The sequence below is a fragment of the Halyomorpha halys genome, unplaced genomic scaffold (genome assembly GCF_000696795.3).
Source record: "Halyomorpha halys isolate HHAL.00 unplaced genomic scaffold, Hhal_1.1 Scaffold134.1, whole genome shotgun sequence".
NCBI lineage: Eukaryota > Metazoa > Arthropoda > Insecta > Hemiptera > Pentatomidae > Halyomorpha > Halyomorpha halys.
Genome location: NW_027107159.1, coordinates 1305498 through 1321524, shown reverse-complemented (window position 1 = coordinate 1321524; position 16027 = coordinate 1305498). Strand labels below are relative to the sequence as shown.

Here is a 16027-nt window from a genome sequence, read left to right as displayed (position 1 = left end):
CTCCCCTTCTGTTTTTTTCATATTAATTTTCACCATAACAATTTAGAGTTATTAATTTGCCTCATGTTTTAGAGTTATTACTTATGCCTCATGTTTTAGGTTAAACCTCTTGGAGTAATTTGGGGAAAATTCGACCAGTATAAGCCAATCAATACTATAATGTTCGATGACATACGCAGGAATTTTCTCATGAATCCACAAAATGGCTTAAAAATCAAAGCATTTAAACAAGCTCATATAAACAGATCTACAGACAGAGAACTACCTCGGCTAGCTAGGCAAGTCAATTTTTTTTTTAATGTTTCCAAGTTTACTAAGTCAAATAAGTTCCATTTTGCCATGCTTTGAAGTTTGTTCAATTTATAATTTTGAACATGAATACTGTTTGTTTTAAATTGTTAATGAATTATGCCAACTCTTGTTTTTATATTGCGAAATACTACTACTCAGGATAGACTTTTTTTTTTATTCTTTTTGTTAGACATACTAATGTTTCAACCCTTACAAGTTGACCATTTTCCAAAAACTGTTGTTTATCAACCACTGCCAAACCGATGATGGCTCCAGTGTTTTGGTTGAAACGTCGGCATATATAATCGAAAGTTAATAAAAATAAATGTGCCCTAATTATTTGTTTTAATTTAAAGGCTATACAATAAATTAATTTGTTGTATTATACAATTTATTAACATAATGTATATAATACAATCAAATTGAATTACATTATGTCAATAAAATACAAATTGAAACACCAGAAAGCTTTTTACTCTTAACTGGGGTCCCGTTGACATTATACGTAGGTGCAGAATTTCTTCAGCTGCTTTCTTTATTTATCATATAATTACTGGTAAAAATAAATGCTATGTGTCCCCTTCCATCAATAAAACTTTTACTTCATTTCATTAAAGGGAGTGGTATTGCTTTGTGGGTAAGGCATTGGACTCCCAGGGCTGGATTTAAGTCTGGCTGTTGCAAATAATGTAAATATTAATTTATCAGCCATTGATTGACTGTAAGGTTGGAGAGCCCATTTGGGCCCTAGAAAGTAGCTGACCTAATCCTTAAATGATTTGGAAGAAAAACTTGATAGTTAAGCATAACACTAATGAGATCATTTCTTGAAGTGGTGAAAACCCTTCATGGGTTGAAGTAGTATAGTTCTTTTTTTTTTTTTAATAGATTTTATCCAGTTTTATGTCTTCTTAAAAATAGTAATTGTTTAAAATGTATTTTATCTCCTTTTAAGTTAATAATCAAATCCTTTTATAGTTTATATTTATTCATTTTTTATTTCTGATGAAAATGTGAAGTGGTTATTTCACACAATTAAAATTAAAGGTACTTTAAAGGAAGCCATTTTGAAAATTCAGCATTTAAGTTATGTCACACAATTTGTATGAGGATAAAACCCAGTTGATATTAAAGACCATTTAATCAAAATCTTTTACCGAGCCATTTTTGTGAACATATAAAAAATTGATTATATCCGAACTGGCTCTTCTGGTCAGTCAATTTTATAGAAAAAGTTGTTTTCACATTCGAGGCATTTATCCATCTTACAAATGTAATATCAGTTTTGTACTACTTTTGATTTTTTAAGCTATTCTGTTCTCATACACAATATACTTAGACCATTTTGTGAGACGTTGGACTTGGACATCAAAACGTTTATTTCTGTCAAAATTTTTCATGATGATTGCAATACCTTCCCTTACTATTTATACCATATATATGTTAGTGAAAGTAATACAATTTTTGACAAAAATACAAATAATCTCAGAAAACAGATATTTTTTTAATTTTAAACTGATTGAAATTTCTATTGTAACAATATAATAAACAGATGTATCTAATTAACTGTTTTAATTACTGAATTTTTACATGCCTGATTCATAATCTCATTTGGTAGCAACATAACAGTTCACAATTTCATCTAAATGGAAACTATGTCTGTTTTTGAAGTCAATATTTTTCATGATTACAATATCTTCCCTTACTATTTATACTATATATATGTTAGTGAAAGTAATACAATTTTTGACAAAAATACAAATTATCTCAAAAAACAGATATTTTTTTAATTTTAAACTGATTGAAATTTCTATTGTAACATAATAAACGGATGTATTTAATTAACTGTTTTAATTACTGAATTTTTACATGCCAGATTCATAACCTCATACAACAGCAACATAACAGTTCACAGTTTCATCTAAACGGAAACTATGTCTGTTTTTAAATCGGTCTGACTATTTGTAGCTGCGCCTTACTGAGCCTTGCATTGTCAACTTATGTACTGGCAAGGTCCCTTTCAAATCAATTTTTTCTTCCATCCCTTCTGAAGAATAAATATTCTTTAATCTTCAAGTCTAAGATGTAATTTTTTATCTGCTGTTCTGGTCTATTTTTCAGTCTTCGATATCAGATGATATATCGAGATTAGAACAGATCTAATGAAAGTTATATATAATATTTTATTTGTACTATATCTTTATTTCTTTGATAGTTATACAACCCACTAAAAAGTATCAATTTAATACTATGTATAATTTTTAGAACTCTGATTACCAATAATTTAAGCATTTATCTGTGAGCAGCATTTAACCTACTTAAATCACTGCTCCCTTGTGTGCCATTCTTAACTTTTATTCATGTATTTGGTCTTATATTTATTTGTGTCAGTTAAAGCAAAAATAAAAAAAAGTTCCACATAAACTTGCATTTTTTTTTCAACATCTACACCCTGAAAAAAATTGAAGAATCTGTGCAGACCTGTTAAATATTAGCCCATATCCATTAGCTTTTACTCTGACAGTATGCAAGCCTAGGTTAAACCTAAGACAAGTTAGATGTCTTTACTAGGGTTTAAGTTTGTACTTCTGCAAGTAAGAAATATTAAATTATTTAATGAAATAAAGTTTTTTTTTTTTTTTTGAACTTCCATTTGACTTTCTATTGCATTAATACCTCCTAGATTTGTTTCTCAAGAAATCTAACTCTTGACCTTGTTGATTTGTATAAATTGAATGAAACATTTTATTACAATTTCTTGGCAATAGGATTTTAGCATACTTGATGATAATTTTAAATAAATTTATCTTATCTTAATCAACAGGTACCTAGAAGCTATTGCATCATTAGAGGATTTAAGTCAACTCAATCATAAACACTGGGAACGCTTCCTTAGTCAACGCCGAAGAAAGGAAAGAAAGAAAAGAAAAGGAGAGCAATCAAGCAGTAAAGATGCTTCTGAGCCATAATAAGGCTGTGTTCATAGATATTTAAAAATTACAAAACATGTATATTTTTCATGTATATAGCTAATTTATGTTTATTTAACTTTGATTGTGTCTTTATTTACTGAACATACGAGATTACAAGTGTCATTTAATTATGCTTAATCTATTATGTTGACTAAGTATTTGTTTTTAAAGAATATCTTGCTGTAAAGGATAGGTTATGTTGTTTTATAAATGATATGTTCAACTGTAACTTATAAATATATAATTTTATGTATTAGGAACATTTGTTTCTCTCTTAATTTACAGTTGTTCTTTTATCTTTTATATATATTTTTCTTTTGAGAAATTACTTTTATTTAGTATAATATTCTACTACTTCGATATTTAAAAAATGATTTATTTTAACATATTCTATTTAAATGTACAATACAGAACTATGAAGTATGTTAATCTTTTTTTCCTTTCTTTTAAACACCATGTATTCATGAACACTCTATGTCTTAGTATTTTCAGCAAAGACTAAAACTGAAATTCAAGAAATTTTACTGAGAGAAAACTAACTGTCATGTTTAAGTAATTAAGAAACACTCAATTGGAAAATAAATGTTATTTTAAAATTTTGTTCAATCATTCCATAGTTATATTTGATTATTTTTATACTATCTATTGTAAAAATATCATATTTGTTGATCAATTTAAAATATTTTTTGTAAGAATATAATGTTTAATGATTTCTTTTTAATTAAAATCCAATTCAGTACTAAATCTCTCCTGTTTCCAAGAATTTTTCCTTTATTTTTAATCTCTCATCATATGGAGGAAGTGCAGGAGTCAATCCATTAAATCTACGATGTCTTCTTACTTCATTCTGAAATCAAAAAAATCCAATACAGATACAAGTTTATACCTATGGAGATGGGTATAATCGAATGATAAAAATATCCCACTTTTATACTTTGTACAATGGACAATTAATGATCGTTCACTAACAACATATCAAAGTTATCACTTACTTATCTGATTGGCTATGAATAAGCAAAGTCATCAAGGGCCAAAATACATATATACATAAAAGATGTAATAAACCTATGACACCCCCCTCTCTAGCTTCTCACCATAACAAACAAGTCAAACGTTTTTATTGACAAACATTGTTCTTGTTTGTTTTTATGATTAAAATTTTCATTTTACAACATCCAGGAACGAATGTCCAGTCGACTGAGTGGAGAGAAGATGAAATAGTGGGGGAGTCGATGGGAGAATGTTGCCACTGCACACTTTTTCCCCTCTAGGAAACTTATCTTAGATGTACTATACATACTAATACAAATAAATATGTTGCTTAAATTGTTTTTAATAAAATCTTCCTTGTACTCTTAACAATAATTCTATATCTTTAGTGGTTGGCAATTTATTAATACTGAGCATTTATTTTCTCATTGTTGGTAAAAAATAAAAATCATGTAAATTTGATTTGTAAACAAAAGGTTTGTTCCAACAACCACTTTTGACTTACAGGGTTTTGCCTTCCAAAACCTGTACTGCGCATGCTCCATCATGTTCTGGACAGTTAGAAGCGGTTGTTAAGACAGACCTTAAGGAAGTAACAAATTGAAACCATTAATTTTCTAATGCAATGGAAGTAAGATAATTTGATTAAGCCCAAACCTCATAAGAATAAAATTAATTCAGTCTTACCCAAAACTTCTTACAGTTTTTATAATTCTCAAAAAATAGTTGGCACTTCTCAAGGTCATAATTGTTGTCATCAATGCATTTTAGGGACAAATTTTGCTCCTAAAAAAAAAAAAAAAAAAGTATGTAAATAAGAAGTAGTTATATTAACTAGACAATGTTTCTGTTTTTCATTTCTTTAAGGCCCAATTCACATTGGGCAACTCTGAGAAGACACAACGGATTTCCAAGTATCTAGGAAATTACTTCTAACTTTAAATATAGAAGAGCCATGAACTACACAACTTGTAGGTTACCAGTCTCAGACAACTCAACAGGAAGATCGCCTTCTTCTTATCTCACTATCTCCTGTGTGCTGCTAAGCGTGGAGTAGCTGCCTCTGACCATCTTGTCCAACGATCCCTGTCACGTGTGAGCCTTCTCATCTCCGGCATGAGATGGAGCTTCCTCTCAATCAGGTCAGCGAACGTGAGCCTTGGCCTACATTGAGGTCGCCTTCCTCCCGGTCTTGCTTCTAGAAGCCACCTGGCTTTACAGTCATCTCCTATTCTGCTAACATGCCCGAACCATTTCAGCTGTCTTTCCTCAATTACCTCTTGGACGGATCATACTCCTAGTTCTTTGCGTACCCTTTCATTCCTTATTTGGTCTTACCTGGTTTTTCCTAATATTTTCCATAGGAATCTCATTTCCACAGAAACAATCTTGCTGGCATGACATTCCAGGGCTGTTTAGCTTTCTGATCCGTATAATAGTACTAGGAAAAAAACTGATTTGAATAGCAGAATCTTCGCCTTCCTGCTCAACTCCTGCTTTCCAATAAATATCATGGATATCTGGCAGAATATTCCATTGGCCTTTTGGACTCTATTCATGACCTCCTGGTCTATTCTTCCATCCTTGCAGATCATTGCTCCCAAGTAGCAGTAGGTGTCAGTTTGCTCAAGGGTATCTCCAGTGCAAGTGATTCTAAGATCTCTATTTCTTCTTACAACACATATAACCTTGCTTTTGTTGGCATTGATTTGCATACCTCTGAGTTGTAGTTCTTCTTGCCACTAAACCACAGCAACCTGGAGAGATTCAGCATTATCTGCAACCAGAACCACATCATCTGCATATATCATTGCCTGTGCCAACACTGGGGTCATGTTCCAGTATCCTACTATTGCTCTGGGTGTCCTACTTTTACAAAATTTCCATATAACCCATGCCTTCTCTACAATCTTTCTCAGGGAGAATATATGATCCTGGGTCTGCCTATCAGGCCTAAAACCTGCCTGTTCCTCTTCCAGATCTTCTTCCACCAGTTTCCTTAATCTTTGTTCCAGGATCCTAGAGTATACTTTATATACCACCAATGACAGACATATGGGGCGGTAATTATCACACACACTTTGGCTCCCCTTTTTATGGATTGGGATAATGATGTTTTTCCATTCCATTGGTATCCTTTTGAGATCCCAAACCTTTTGGAAGAGTGTTTAGAGATACTTGACAAGTTCATGTCCCCCATATTTTATAAATTCGGGTGCAATCCCATCTGGCCCAGCCGCTTTTCCCACTTTACCTTAGCCATGGCTGTTTTGACTTCATGCTCTTCTATGGAATCATCCATGTCTGGGACTTCTGGTTCAATTCTTCTACGACAATTTTGAAAGTTCTGCTGCCTTTCTTCCATTCTGAATGTTTCTTGAAAGTATTTTCTCCAAACCTCCAGTAGGTCTTCTGTTCTTCGGTCCTTGTCTTCTGTTATCAGCATACCATGCTCATCCTCTACACTCCTCATAGACTTAGCTTTTTTGTTCCTTTCATTTTCTAATAAAATTTTTTTTATTTAAACATAAACAAGACACAACAGTGTTAGTAACTAAACATAAACATCTTTTTCATTTCCATCGGTAAATATCCGTTAACTATACTTTAGGTGAATTTTTTAAAATTAATTTAAAACAATATCTTTAGTAAGGAATGAATTAAACAATCAAATTTAATTGAACATAATCAAGAAGTTCAGTCAAAACATTAACAGAAAAATTAAATAATGAAATTATTTGCACTTTTTAACCAAACAGAATTTGTTGTAGTTTCTGTATTTTATATTAACCCTAGACTACGTAGAGCATGAACAGAAATTTTCAGTCACAACATTTAAGAGCTTTTTCTTTTTCTGCAATAATTATAATTATAATAGGTGACGTTGATATTATCACTTGAGATGGTAAAAAAGAGTGGTGAGAACAAGGCTAAAGAAAAACTGAAGAAACTATATCACCTGACAATAAGATGGTGATAAGCAGCCCGAATAGGGTGATAGGAAACTCAAATAGGCGAAAATCATACAACAGATTGATTATGTTCAATTAAATTTGATTGTTTAATTCATTCCTTACTAAAGATATTGTTTTAAATTAATTTAAAAAAATTCACCTAAAGTATAGTTAACGGATATTTGCCGATGGAAATGAAAAAGATGTTTATGTTTAGTTACTAACACTGTTGTGTCTTGTTTATGTTTAAATAAAAAAAATTTTATTAGAAAATGAAAGGAACAAAAAAGCTAAGTCTATGAGGAGTGTAAAGGATGAGCATGGTATGCTGATAACAGAAGACAATGACCGAAGAACAGATGACCTACTGGAGGTTTGGAGGAAATACTTTCAAGAAACATTCAGAATGGAAGAAAGGCAGCAGAACTTTCAAAATTGTCGTAGAAGAACTGAACCAGAAGTCCCAGAGATGGGTATGTTGTATCAACTCATAGAGACAAAGTCTGAAGGCCTTATAAGAATCAGAGCTAAATATTTATAGACAGCCACATTTCATCAACATATTATCATTGGATCCAATAAAATAGTACATATTTGATAAATCTTTATTATTTACTAAAGCATTTTCATAACATTTAAGATGAAAATGCAAAGAAATCAATTAAAACAATAGAGCTAACACAACCATCTCCCACTTTTTGTTTTTCAATCTGCTCTTAAACCTTGAATAAAATAAACTAGAAACAATATTAATTGACTTTAAAGATAGTATAAATGAATTGAATTTTCACTATTTTAAAATCCGGTTTATAATAAAAATCCAAGATCAAGAAAAAACACTAAAAATATATATTATTTCTGAAAACTGCTTAATCAATACAAAATCTAAGTTACATATTTTACAGAACATACCTGGAAACAAGGATTATTCTCTAAATTATTTAACTGCCAGTTATGTTTATTTAAATTTTCTTTACTAGTTTGGTCGCTGCTACCCATTACAAAAGTTTTTATGAATTAGAGTAAGTGATTAAATGATTGTTTTTGTTCATATGCGTATCCTTTGTTCATTTTTTCCTTATTGACAAGGGGTGTATGTTGATCAAAATTTTTGTTCATAAAATTTGGAAACTTGACAAAAGCCTTGGAGGTTAAATTTGAGTCTCAAATTTGTCACAGCCTACATCATCATAAGACTACTAGCGCTCGTTGCGGCTTTAAATTCTCCAAACAACGCTTAGCGTCCATGGCTGTCTGAGTTAGTGCGCATTTATTACCGGACGTATTTAAATCATAGCAGTAGTTATCTACTAGTGATATTTTTAAGACATGTAGTTGGAGCGTGTTATGGAAACCAGATCCGATAATTTAAAAAAAGTACCTGTGGGTTCCAAAACCAAAAAATCGAACGAAGAGGCAAAGATTAGAAGGAAACTTGTTACAGCTAATTTGGAAAGGTATGAGATTGTTTTCTGTTGTATTTTTCTGAATTTTCGATATGTATACCACCCTCTGATGTTGCTTTAATATTATTAACTCCTATAAATCATAAAAATTCGTCCAATAAGTCATTATTTGTTCATATTCTTCAAAACTCATTTACCTCTATTATTTTTTAAGTAATTTGACACCTTAACCAGTCAGCATTTTTCTAACTTGTTTAGTATTAAATTCTTGAGTTATGAGATTTAAATAATCAGAACAGGTTTTTCTCTTGCTACTTTTTGGATAGAATTGATTATTTTTCATAAATAAACAATAACAACTTGATACTAATTAATATACATAAGATAAATTTGATATACTTATATAAATTTAGTTTCAACTGATGATCATTTATCATTAATATTTTGAAATAATGATAATTTATGATATCAATTCAAAGCTCTTGGCTTTTGTTTTCCTGATTTGATATTGTTCCTAATATTGCTCCCAACATATTACCAAATAAAGTGTCAAAGATAGTAATCAAAAATTATTATTTGTTATTTCTAGATAGTACAAAATAAATTTTTCAGTTTCTCAATTGTGTTATTCATTTTAATGGGCAAAACTTCTGAGATTATCACCTGCTAATTAAATTAGACAAATGATATATTTGTCTCCATTATACATTTCATGTTACTATGAAAAGTTGTAGATGTTGACATTATCGATTTATCTTGAAATCATGATTGAAAGCAAGTCTCATGTATAATTAATAGTATTCATTGCATTTTTGGATTAAAATTAATTGCAATTACTGGTAATTATTTACTTAAGCTCCTAGCTCGACAGGATAGCTGTCTACTATACATGGAATTGCAAAGGCTTTGAAGTGATTATATAAGGCTAGATTATATTTCTTATTGTAATGAGTGGTTATTGATAACCTGTTGCTTTACTTCTGTTTAGAATGTGTTTAGCTTTTAAAATGTTTTGTTTATTATGCAAACTTTTATATATCGTATTAATAAAAATTAAACTTGTTTTTTAGTTTAATATTGTGATCAATAAATGCTGTTTAAGTAATGTTCATGACATTTTTCCAGTTTGAGATATGGAATATTTTTTTTTATGTATAGGATATAACTTTTATGTAAATGTATTCACCTTCACAATATCCTGACAACAAAAAATACCAAAAATTATATGAAATCAGGTACTCAAAGACTGATAAATTAGTTATTTATTTAAAGATATATCAACTGATATGTATGTTCACAGTTTCTTAATAATTTAGAGTAAGCATTGTATGGTAAAAACTATAAAATATTTCAACTAAAGTTTTTGTAAACAAATTGTACCTCTAATTATTTGAAAATGCTGTCTAGAATATTTTAATTATCTGTTGATAAAAAATTAAAGAAAAGTATGTACATTATTTATATTCTCTTTTTTATGGCTATCAGAAGTCCAATTAAATGTTTATAAAAAATAAAGAATAACTTTTTTCAACTACTCAGTACCAATATTCTAAGATTTATTTATTAATACCATTGATTACTATATTTACGTAATTTTTCATAGTTTCTTCCACTTCAGGATTAAGTGGAAGTATGTGGAATTTTTTAATGTTGATTATATACATGTCGATGATGGGCAATGAAAACCACATACTTCCATATTCATAACTTGAAAGTACATAGATATTTTTACTCAATTGATTGATGGGTTTGTACTACATTATAAAAGCTATAGGTATAAATGTGTGTTCGTAATATTTTTGCTTATTTTTTCTCCTATAAAATTTACTAAAATGAGGCGATAGGTTTTCATTGCCTACCATTAATGTTTTTGATTAACAAACATAAAATAAGGAAAGTTATTCCATTTACTAATTTTTGTCTTCAACAAATGACATCATTTAGTACAATATTTTGGCTATAAATACAGATTTTAATTATAAGTAAATTGTACTATTCCATCAAAAACCAACTAAAATTGAACTTTTTTTTTTAATTCACAACAAAAATCCAAGTCTGTAAATATCTAATGGTAACAAAGAAGAAAGATTTTGTTGCGAAACTAAAATTCTTGAAGAAATTATCAATACTACTTATAAATCACACATTTTCACAAATCTTTTGGTTGGTTTCTTATTGCAGACATAGTTTCAATTAAATAAAAGAAAAAAATTGATGACAATATTTTTTAATTGATCTTCACACACTAAAAATAATATACACCTTCTTTTTCCATTTATATATTATTATATGTCCCCTTTCTGAGATGGCTCTCAGGTATCAGCAATTTATTTGCTATAAATGTTGTATCTTGTGCTTCAATTTGACTGTAAAAGTTTAAAAACAATGACTGGTTAACATAAAATTAATTTTATAATGTATTTGATAACAGTTCTACTTAAATAAGTTAGATGATAATAGATAACTGGTAATAGGAGAAGTTTCCATTTCGCTCTGGTCCTCCACTTACCTTTTTTTGCTTTGAAAGACCCCTATTATGAATTGGAGATGACTCCTTGATCTAATTACCTAAATACCTACTGATAAAAACATATCCTCTTAAAGATTATCTGCTGACTGATAATCAAAGATGATCATGTATAATTCTCCTAAAAATGTCATTTTTTATAATAGTATTGGGAAGGTGTGACCTAAACCTTAGTAAAAAGAAAAAAATCACTTTGAGATAACAATCTGAACTGAATGTTGATTACCAAACCAGATCTATGAAATTATTTACCCAAAACCAAAAGTATGAATAGTAAAATATGTTTTCTTACTTTACTTAAACATTCCTGTACTTGCTGTAAGGGATTTGTATAAAGAGTGACTAACATAAAACGAGGATGGCCTCTCCATGACTACTTCAATTAATTTAACGACCTGCTTGTTTTGTGTGGCGCACATAACATTTTGAATATAATACATGAATGGTTAATGAGAAACAAGATAAATAAAAAAAATATTTCAAGAAGTAAACTATCTGCTTGTCAAGAATGATGTTATGAAAATTATTGTTGATTGATCAATAAATTTAGTGAAATTGTGAATCAAACCAAATTAAATTGTGTTGTAATTAAGAAAACCATAGTAATAGTTTCAAATTTTGGATTATAGCAAAGAAAAGTTTTTAATGATGATTGTACAGGTAGGTACAAGTGCATTGCTACTAAAAAGATATGCTTTATTTTAATCAACAATGAAACCAATATTTGCATTTGTCCCTCCAGGTTCTATCCTGGCCCCACTTCCGTACCTCACATTCACTAACGACAACATACTAATTGTGACATAAAGGATGACACTGCTATTATTTAGAGAAACACAGGTCCTTTATAGGCTACATTAACACTACAACCTAATCTAAACAATATATAGCCATTGTGCACACAATGGAAGTTAAGATTAACCACAAGTCACAACATGTCATATTTACTAACACAATAAATATCCTTCAGTTTACATTGACAATCACCTTATATCACAAACAAATACTGTAACTTATTTAGGACTTATTTGACAGAAGGTTGGCATGGGTCCATATGTTAAGACAAAACAAAATACGCTAGATTTCCGACTGAGACAATTATATTCCATACTACTACACGTTATAAATTATTCCTCAGACAGAAACTTAATGTATACAATTACTTACCAATTTTAGTATAGATTAAATCAATGTAACTGCTTAGTTTTATTTTTCTCTTCAAATCTACATGGACTTACGCCTGTCAAATGTATGGATCTCCTAAAAAGACATAGATTCAGAAAATACAAACTTTTCTATCACAATTTTTAAGACTGGCAACGAACTCACCACTCTACGTTTCAAACTAGACCATTAACACCGACCTACGCATTCCGACTGTTATAGACGTTATTCTTATGACTTACAAACGGTTTTAAAACACACTACATGGACATATTAATAAATTAATACGACAGATGGCAACACATGACATCCCTGATCCTTGGCATAGTCTGGAGAGTAGTTGGATGCGGGACCTCCTAGTGTAATAAATTTATTTACTTATCGTCAGGAGGATGCACCACTGGGTGCTATCTCCCTCATGCCATGCAAAAAAAAAAAGAATCAACAATCCTGTTCAAATACATTGGGTTGCCACAACACACAGCTTTTTTATCAATCCATTATTGCACATATAAAACATTAACATAGTATTTGACAATACAATTTTTTTTCCCAATTATAACTAACTATAAACTAAATATTACATATATAAATAGTTGACCATATAATTTAAAATATGAAGATGGTCAGGGTTCCAGTCAAAAAGAACAAAATAGTTTTGACTGCAACCCTAGCCATCTTCATATTATATAAACTAAATACAATAAATTTAAAATTTTATTTAAATACAATTTTGTTATATTTTTTATACAATTTGTCTCCTATCATAAGCAGTGATATTCTATTTGTTGGTTTTTTTATTTTTATCTTCGGGTAGTTCTGATTCATAATTATTTGATAATGCTTAAAAATAAGAAGGATTAAACCAATGTGACTGCTTTGTTTTATTTTTCTCTTCAAAATGTTAAATTTGTAGTTATAATAAAAAAAAAATCTTTGAGGTTGTGTGTTTTAATTAATGTAGGATAATAAAAATCCTTAATCTCTTTTTTTTTTATTAAGAGATACTTCCTTGACCTTGACTGGTTTTATGAAATTCTAAAATTTGCTTGGCAAAGGAAATAGTTTAATTACCCATTTATGAATTAAAATTTCTTGAATATAGTGAACACATATTTGCATTAAATATCCTCTATGTTTGTATATTTTTTGAAATATAATTTTTAGATTAAATATTTATTATATGATTGTTTGAGAGTGGTTTATTTTATTATTAATATACACAATTTTGATCCATTTTACTCTCAACTTTTATTCTTAAATAACTCTCCAACGTTTCGGCCCTCAGGGCATTCTCTAGGAGACAACCTATAAAAAAATTTTGTTTTTATAAAAATAAATATAGGTTGTCTCCTTGAGAATGGCCTGAGTGCCGAAACGTTGGAGAGTTATTTAAGAATAAAGGTTGAGAGTAAAATGGATCAAAATTGTGCATCAATAATAAAATATAATTTTTATTATGTTACTTTTTAATTAATACAAATTTAAATCTATAATTTACAGGCACGCTGCTTCTGTTAGCAGAAAAAAAGAAATTCCTCAGCTGACACCATTGCATAGGCTACAGAAATTCAAAGTAGTGTATATATTCCTTAATTTTACGTTTTTCTCCATCCAATTACTTTTCTATTTTTTAGTTAATTCTAGTATATGTAAGTGTTTATATTTAATTATCTTCTATTCATTAAACTGGTGAATGTTTCAAGTATTAATTTACTACTATACAAACTTCAATTTTTTATTGATTTCAAATTTATTTAAAAATAAATGGAATATGGTCTGGGTTCGGTCAAATAAAACTAATAGTAAAATGGGTGTACTATTTTTATTTGAGCCAACATTTCACCCCATGTTGCAGGGCTTCGTCAGGGTTAAAAAAGATACAAACACTTGACATAGTTACAACAACAACAAAAATTAGTGGAAAATAACAGGGGTACACAATGAAACATAAAATTTATTAAGAAAAATTAAAGGTTATAAAAAATAAATGAAAACACAATCCAATACACACAGTCAATCAGCAATCTTCCATTATTTTAAAATAATGCTTACAAGTCTCATAAGGCACAAAGACTAAGATTATAATAACACCACTATCCCAACTAATATTAAGTATATATCTGAAAATACAAAAAAACAAGTTAGATGAGGTGTACTGAATTAATTACTGTCAACTATATTAATCAAATTCAGTTCTGGTATCTTAGCGGGATGTTTTCTGCTCACTGCTATCATCTGCTTCACCTTTCCTCATTTGAGATGTTGACAGGTTCTTTTTAAGCTATTTCAGTGATCTATTTACCATCTTAAATGTTATGATCGTGATCATTAGCTTGAACCAATCACTTTTACATATCATATCCATTTTTATCCTTACAACAAATATTTTTCAAAATATCACCCATCTTTGCTGTAATAGTTCTTTCTGCTTCACTGGTTAAAACAACTTACACTACCCTACCAGACAGCGTTGAGCTCTTATTCCTGTTTCATACCATGATTTTATCATATTTGGATATACCTCATAAAATAAACTGTGTAATAGTTATGCAATTAAGTTTATTTTGATAATAATTTTGCTTGATCAGAAAAATTTGTAAATTCAAAATGATCCCATCATTTTAATTTATCAGGACTCCGTTTTATATAGAATTCAGTAATATTAATATCAATGTAATATTTTTAGACTTGGTTTTAAAAAAAATATTATGGTTTTATTGACTAAGAGAGGCGTTGTATTTGGATTGATTGATTAAATCACTTCTCTGTAAGTGAAATGATGCACGAGAAGATGGTTGGAGGTGCGGCCAAATTGAAACACAAATAATTTGGTGTAACCTATTCAATTGTGCCAACGTTTTGGTTAGAGTTTCCAGCCTTCTTCAGGGCTGTTAGCTTGGAGATCAAACGCCTAATGCATTTTGGATTAGGCGTTTGATCTCCAAGCTAACAGCCCTGAAGAAGGCTAGAACTCTAACCGAAACGGCACAATTAAATAGGTTACACCAACTTATTTGTGTTTCAATTTGACCGCACCCCCAACCATCTTCTCCTCATACGCCATCCACGGTCAACTATCTCTCATAATTTTAAATGATGCTACTGCAAATTTGGTGAAACTGAATTCATTGATGGTGGGCTTGCAAATACATTGACAAACATTTAATAAATGCATTTTTGAACCTGTCAATTTCACAAAATCATACTTCTCGAGCAGTGAAATAATATTGATAGTTCTAATTGAACTTTGAAACAGGTATTATAAATTTTAAAAAGGTGACCGAGAAAAGGAAGCAGATAGATGTTCTAATAATAGAATAATTAAAATATTACGCATTTAAAAATTGTGGAAATGTTGGGGGAGGGGATAAGAAATGTTTTGTGAAATAACTTTTCACTTTCATAACTTCATTTTCGTTAATATTTCAATCTGAAATACTTGCACCTTGGATTAATTGGCCGAAATCCCAGTCCTGAAATGGCTGTTATAATCTATTTTATGTTTTAGAACATAAAATATGTGTTGGTGCATTTAGATGTAAGTTACAAACTAGTCTCATGGGCATGGTCCATCAGTTTAATTCCTAAATACGCTTATTAAATTTTCGTTCTATAGAAATTAAGTTGGAATTTTTAAAATAAAAAGTTTGGTTTGAGCACCTACTGTATTACCATTAAATATTTAATATATGTATGTATAGTTGACCGTAAAAATTGATA

The 16027-nt window shown here is 29.7% G+C and overlaps 3 protein-coding genes across 3 annotated transcripts in view; 2 read left to right on the top strand and 1 right to left on the bottom strand.

Annotated features, from left to right (window-relative positions):
* Ublcp1 (Ubiquitin-like domain-containing C-terminal domain phosphatase 1) overlaps nt 1-3391 on the top strand; it is a 6270-nt gene extending 2879 nt beyond the window's left edge. Inside the window, exons 6-7 of the mRNA XM_014416745.2 lie at nt 100-278; nt 3116-3391. Coding sequence (XP_014272231.1) covers nt 100-278; nt 3116-3260 — 324 coding nt within the window. The 3' untranslated portion in view covers nt 3261-3391. The remainder of the gene's footprint in view (nt 1-99; nt 279-3115) is intronic.
* Nucleotides 3392-3487: 96 nt separating this feature from the next.
* On the bottom strand, nt 3488-8401 carry LOC106678306 (coiled-coil-helix-coiled-coil-helix domain-containing protein 7). Its single transcript, XM_014416743.3, has 3 exons — nt 8120-8401; nt 4941-5039; nt 3488-4110 (listed from the first exon to the last, which is right to left on the bottom strand). The coding sequence occupies exons 1-3, from the start codon at nt 8204-8206 to the stop codon at nt 4003-4005; spliced, it is 294 nt and encodes a 97-aa protein (XP_014272229.1). The 5' UTR covers nt 8207-8401; the 3' UTR covers nt 3488-4002.
* Nucleotides 8402-8429: 28 nt separating this feature from the next.
* The window catches only part of LOC106678305 (uncharacterized protein DDB_G0284459), a 12250-nt gene continuing 4652 nt past the window's right edge, over nt 8430-16027 (top strand). Inside the window, exons 1-2 of the mRNA XM_067045469.1 lie at nt 8430-8664; nt 13808-13880. Of these exons, the coding sequence (XP_066901570.1) occupies nt 8555-8664; nt 13808-13880 (183 nt within the window). The 5' untranslated portion in view covers nt 8430-8554. The remainder of the gene's footprint in view (nt 8665-13807; nt 13881-16027) is intronic.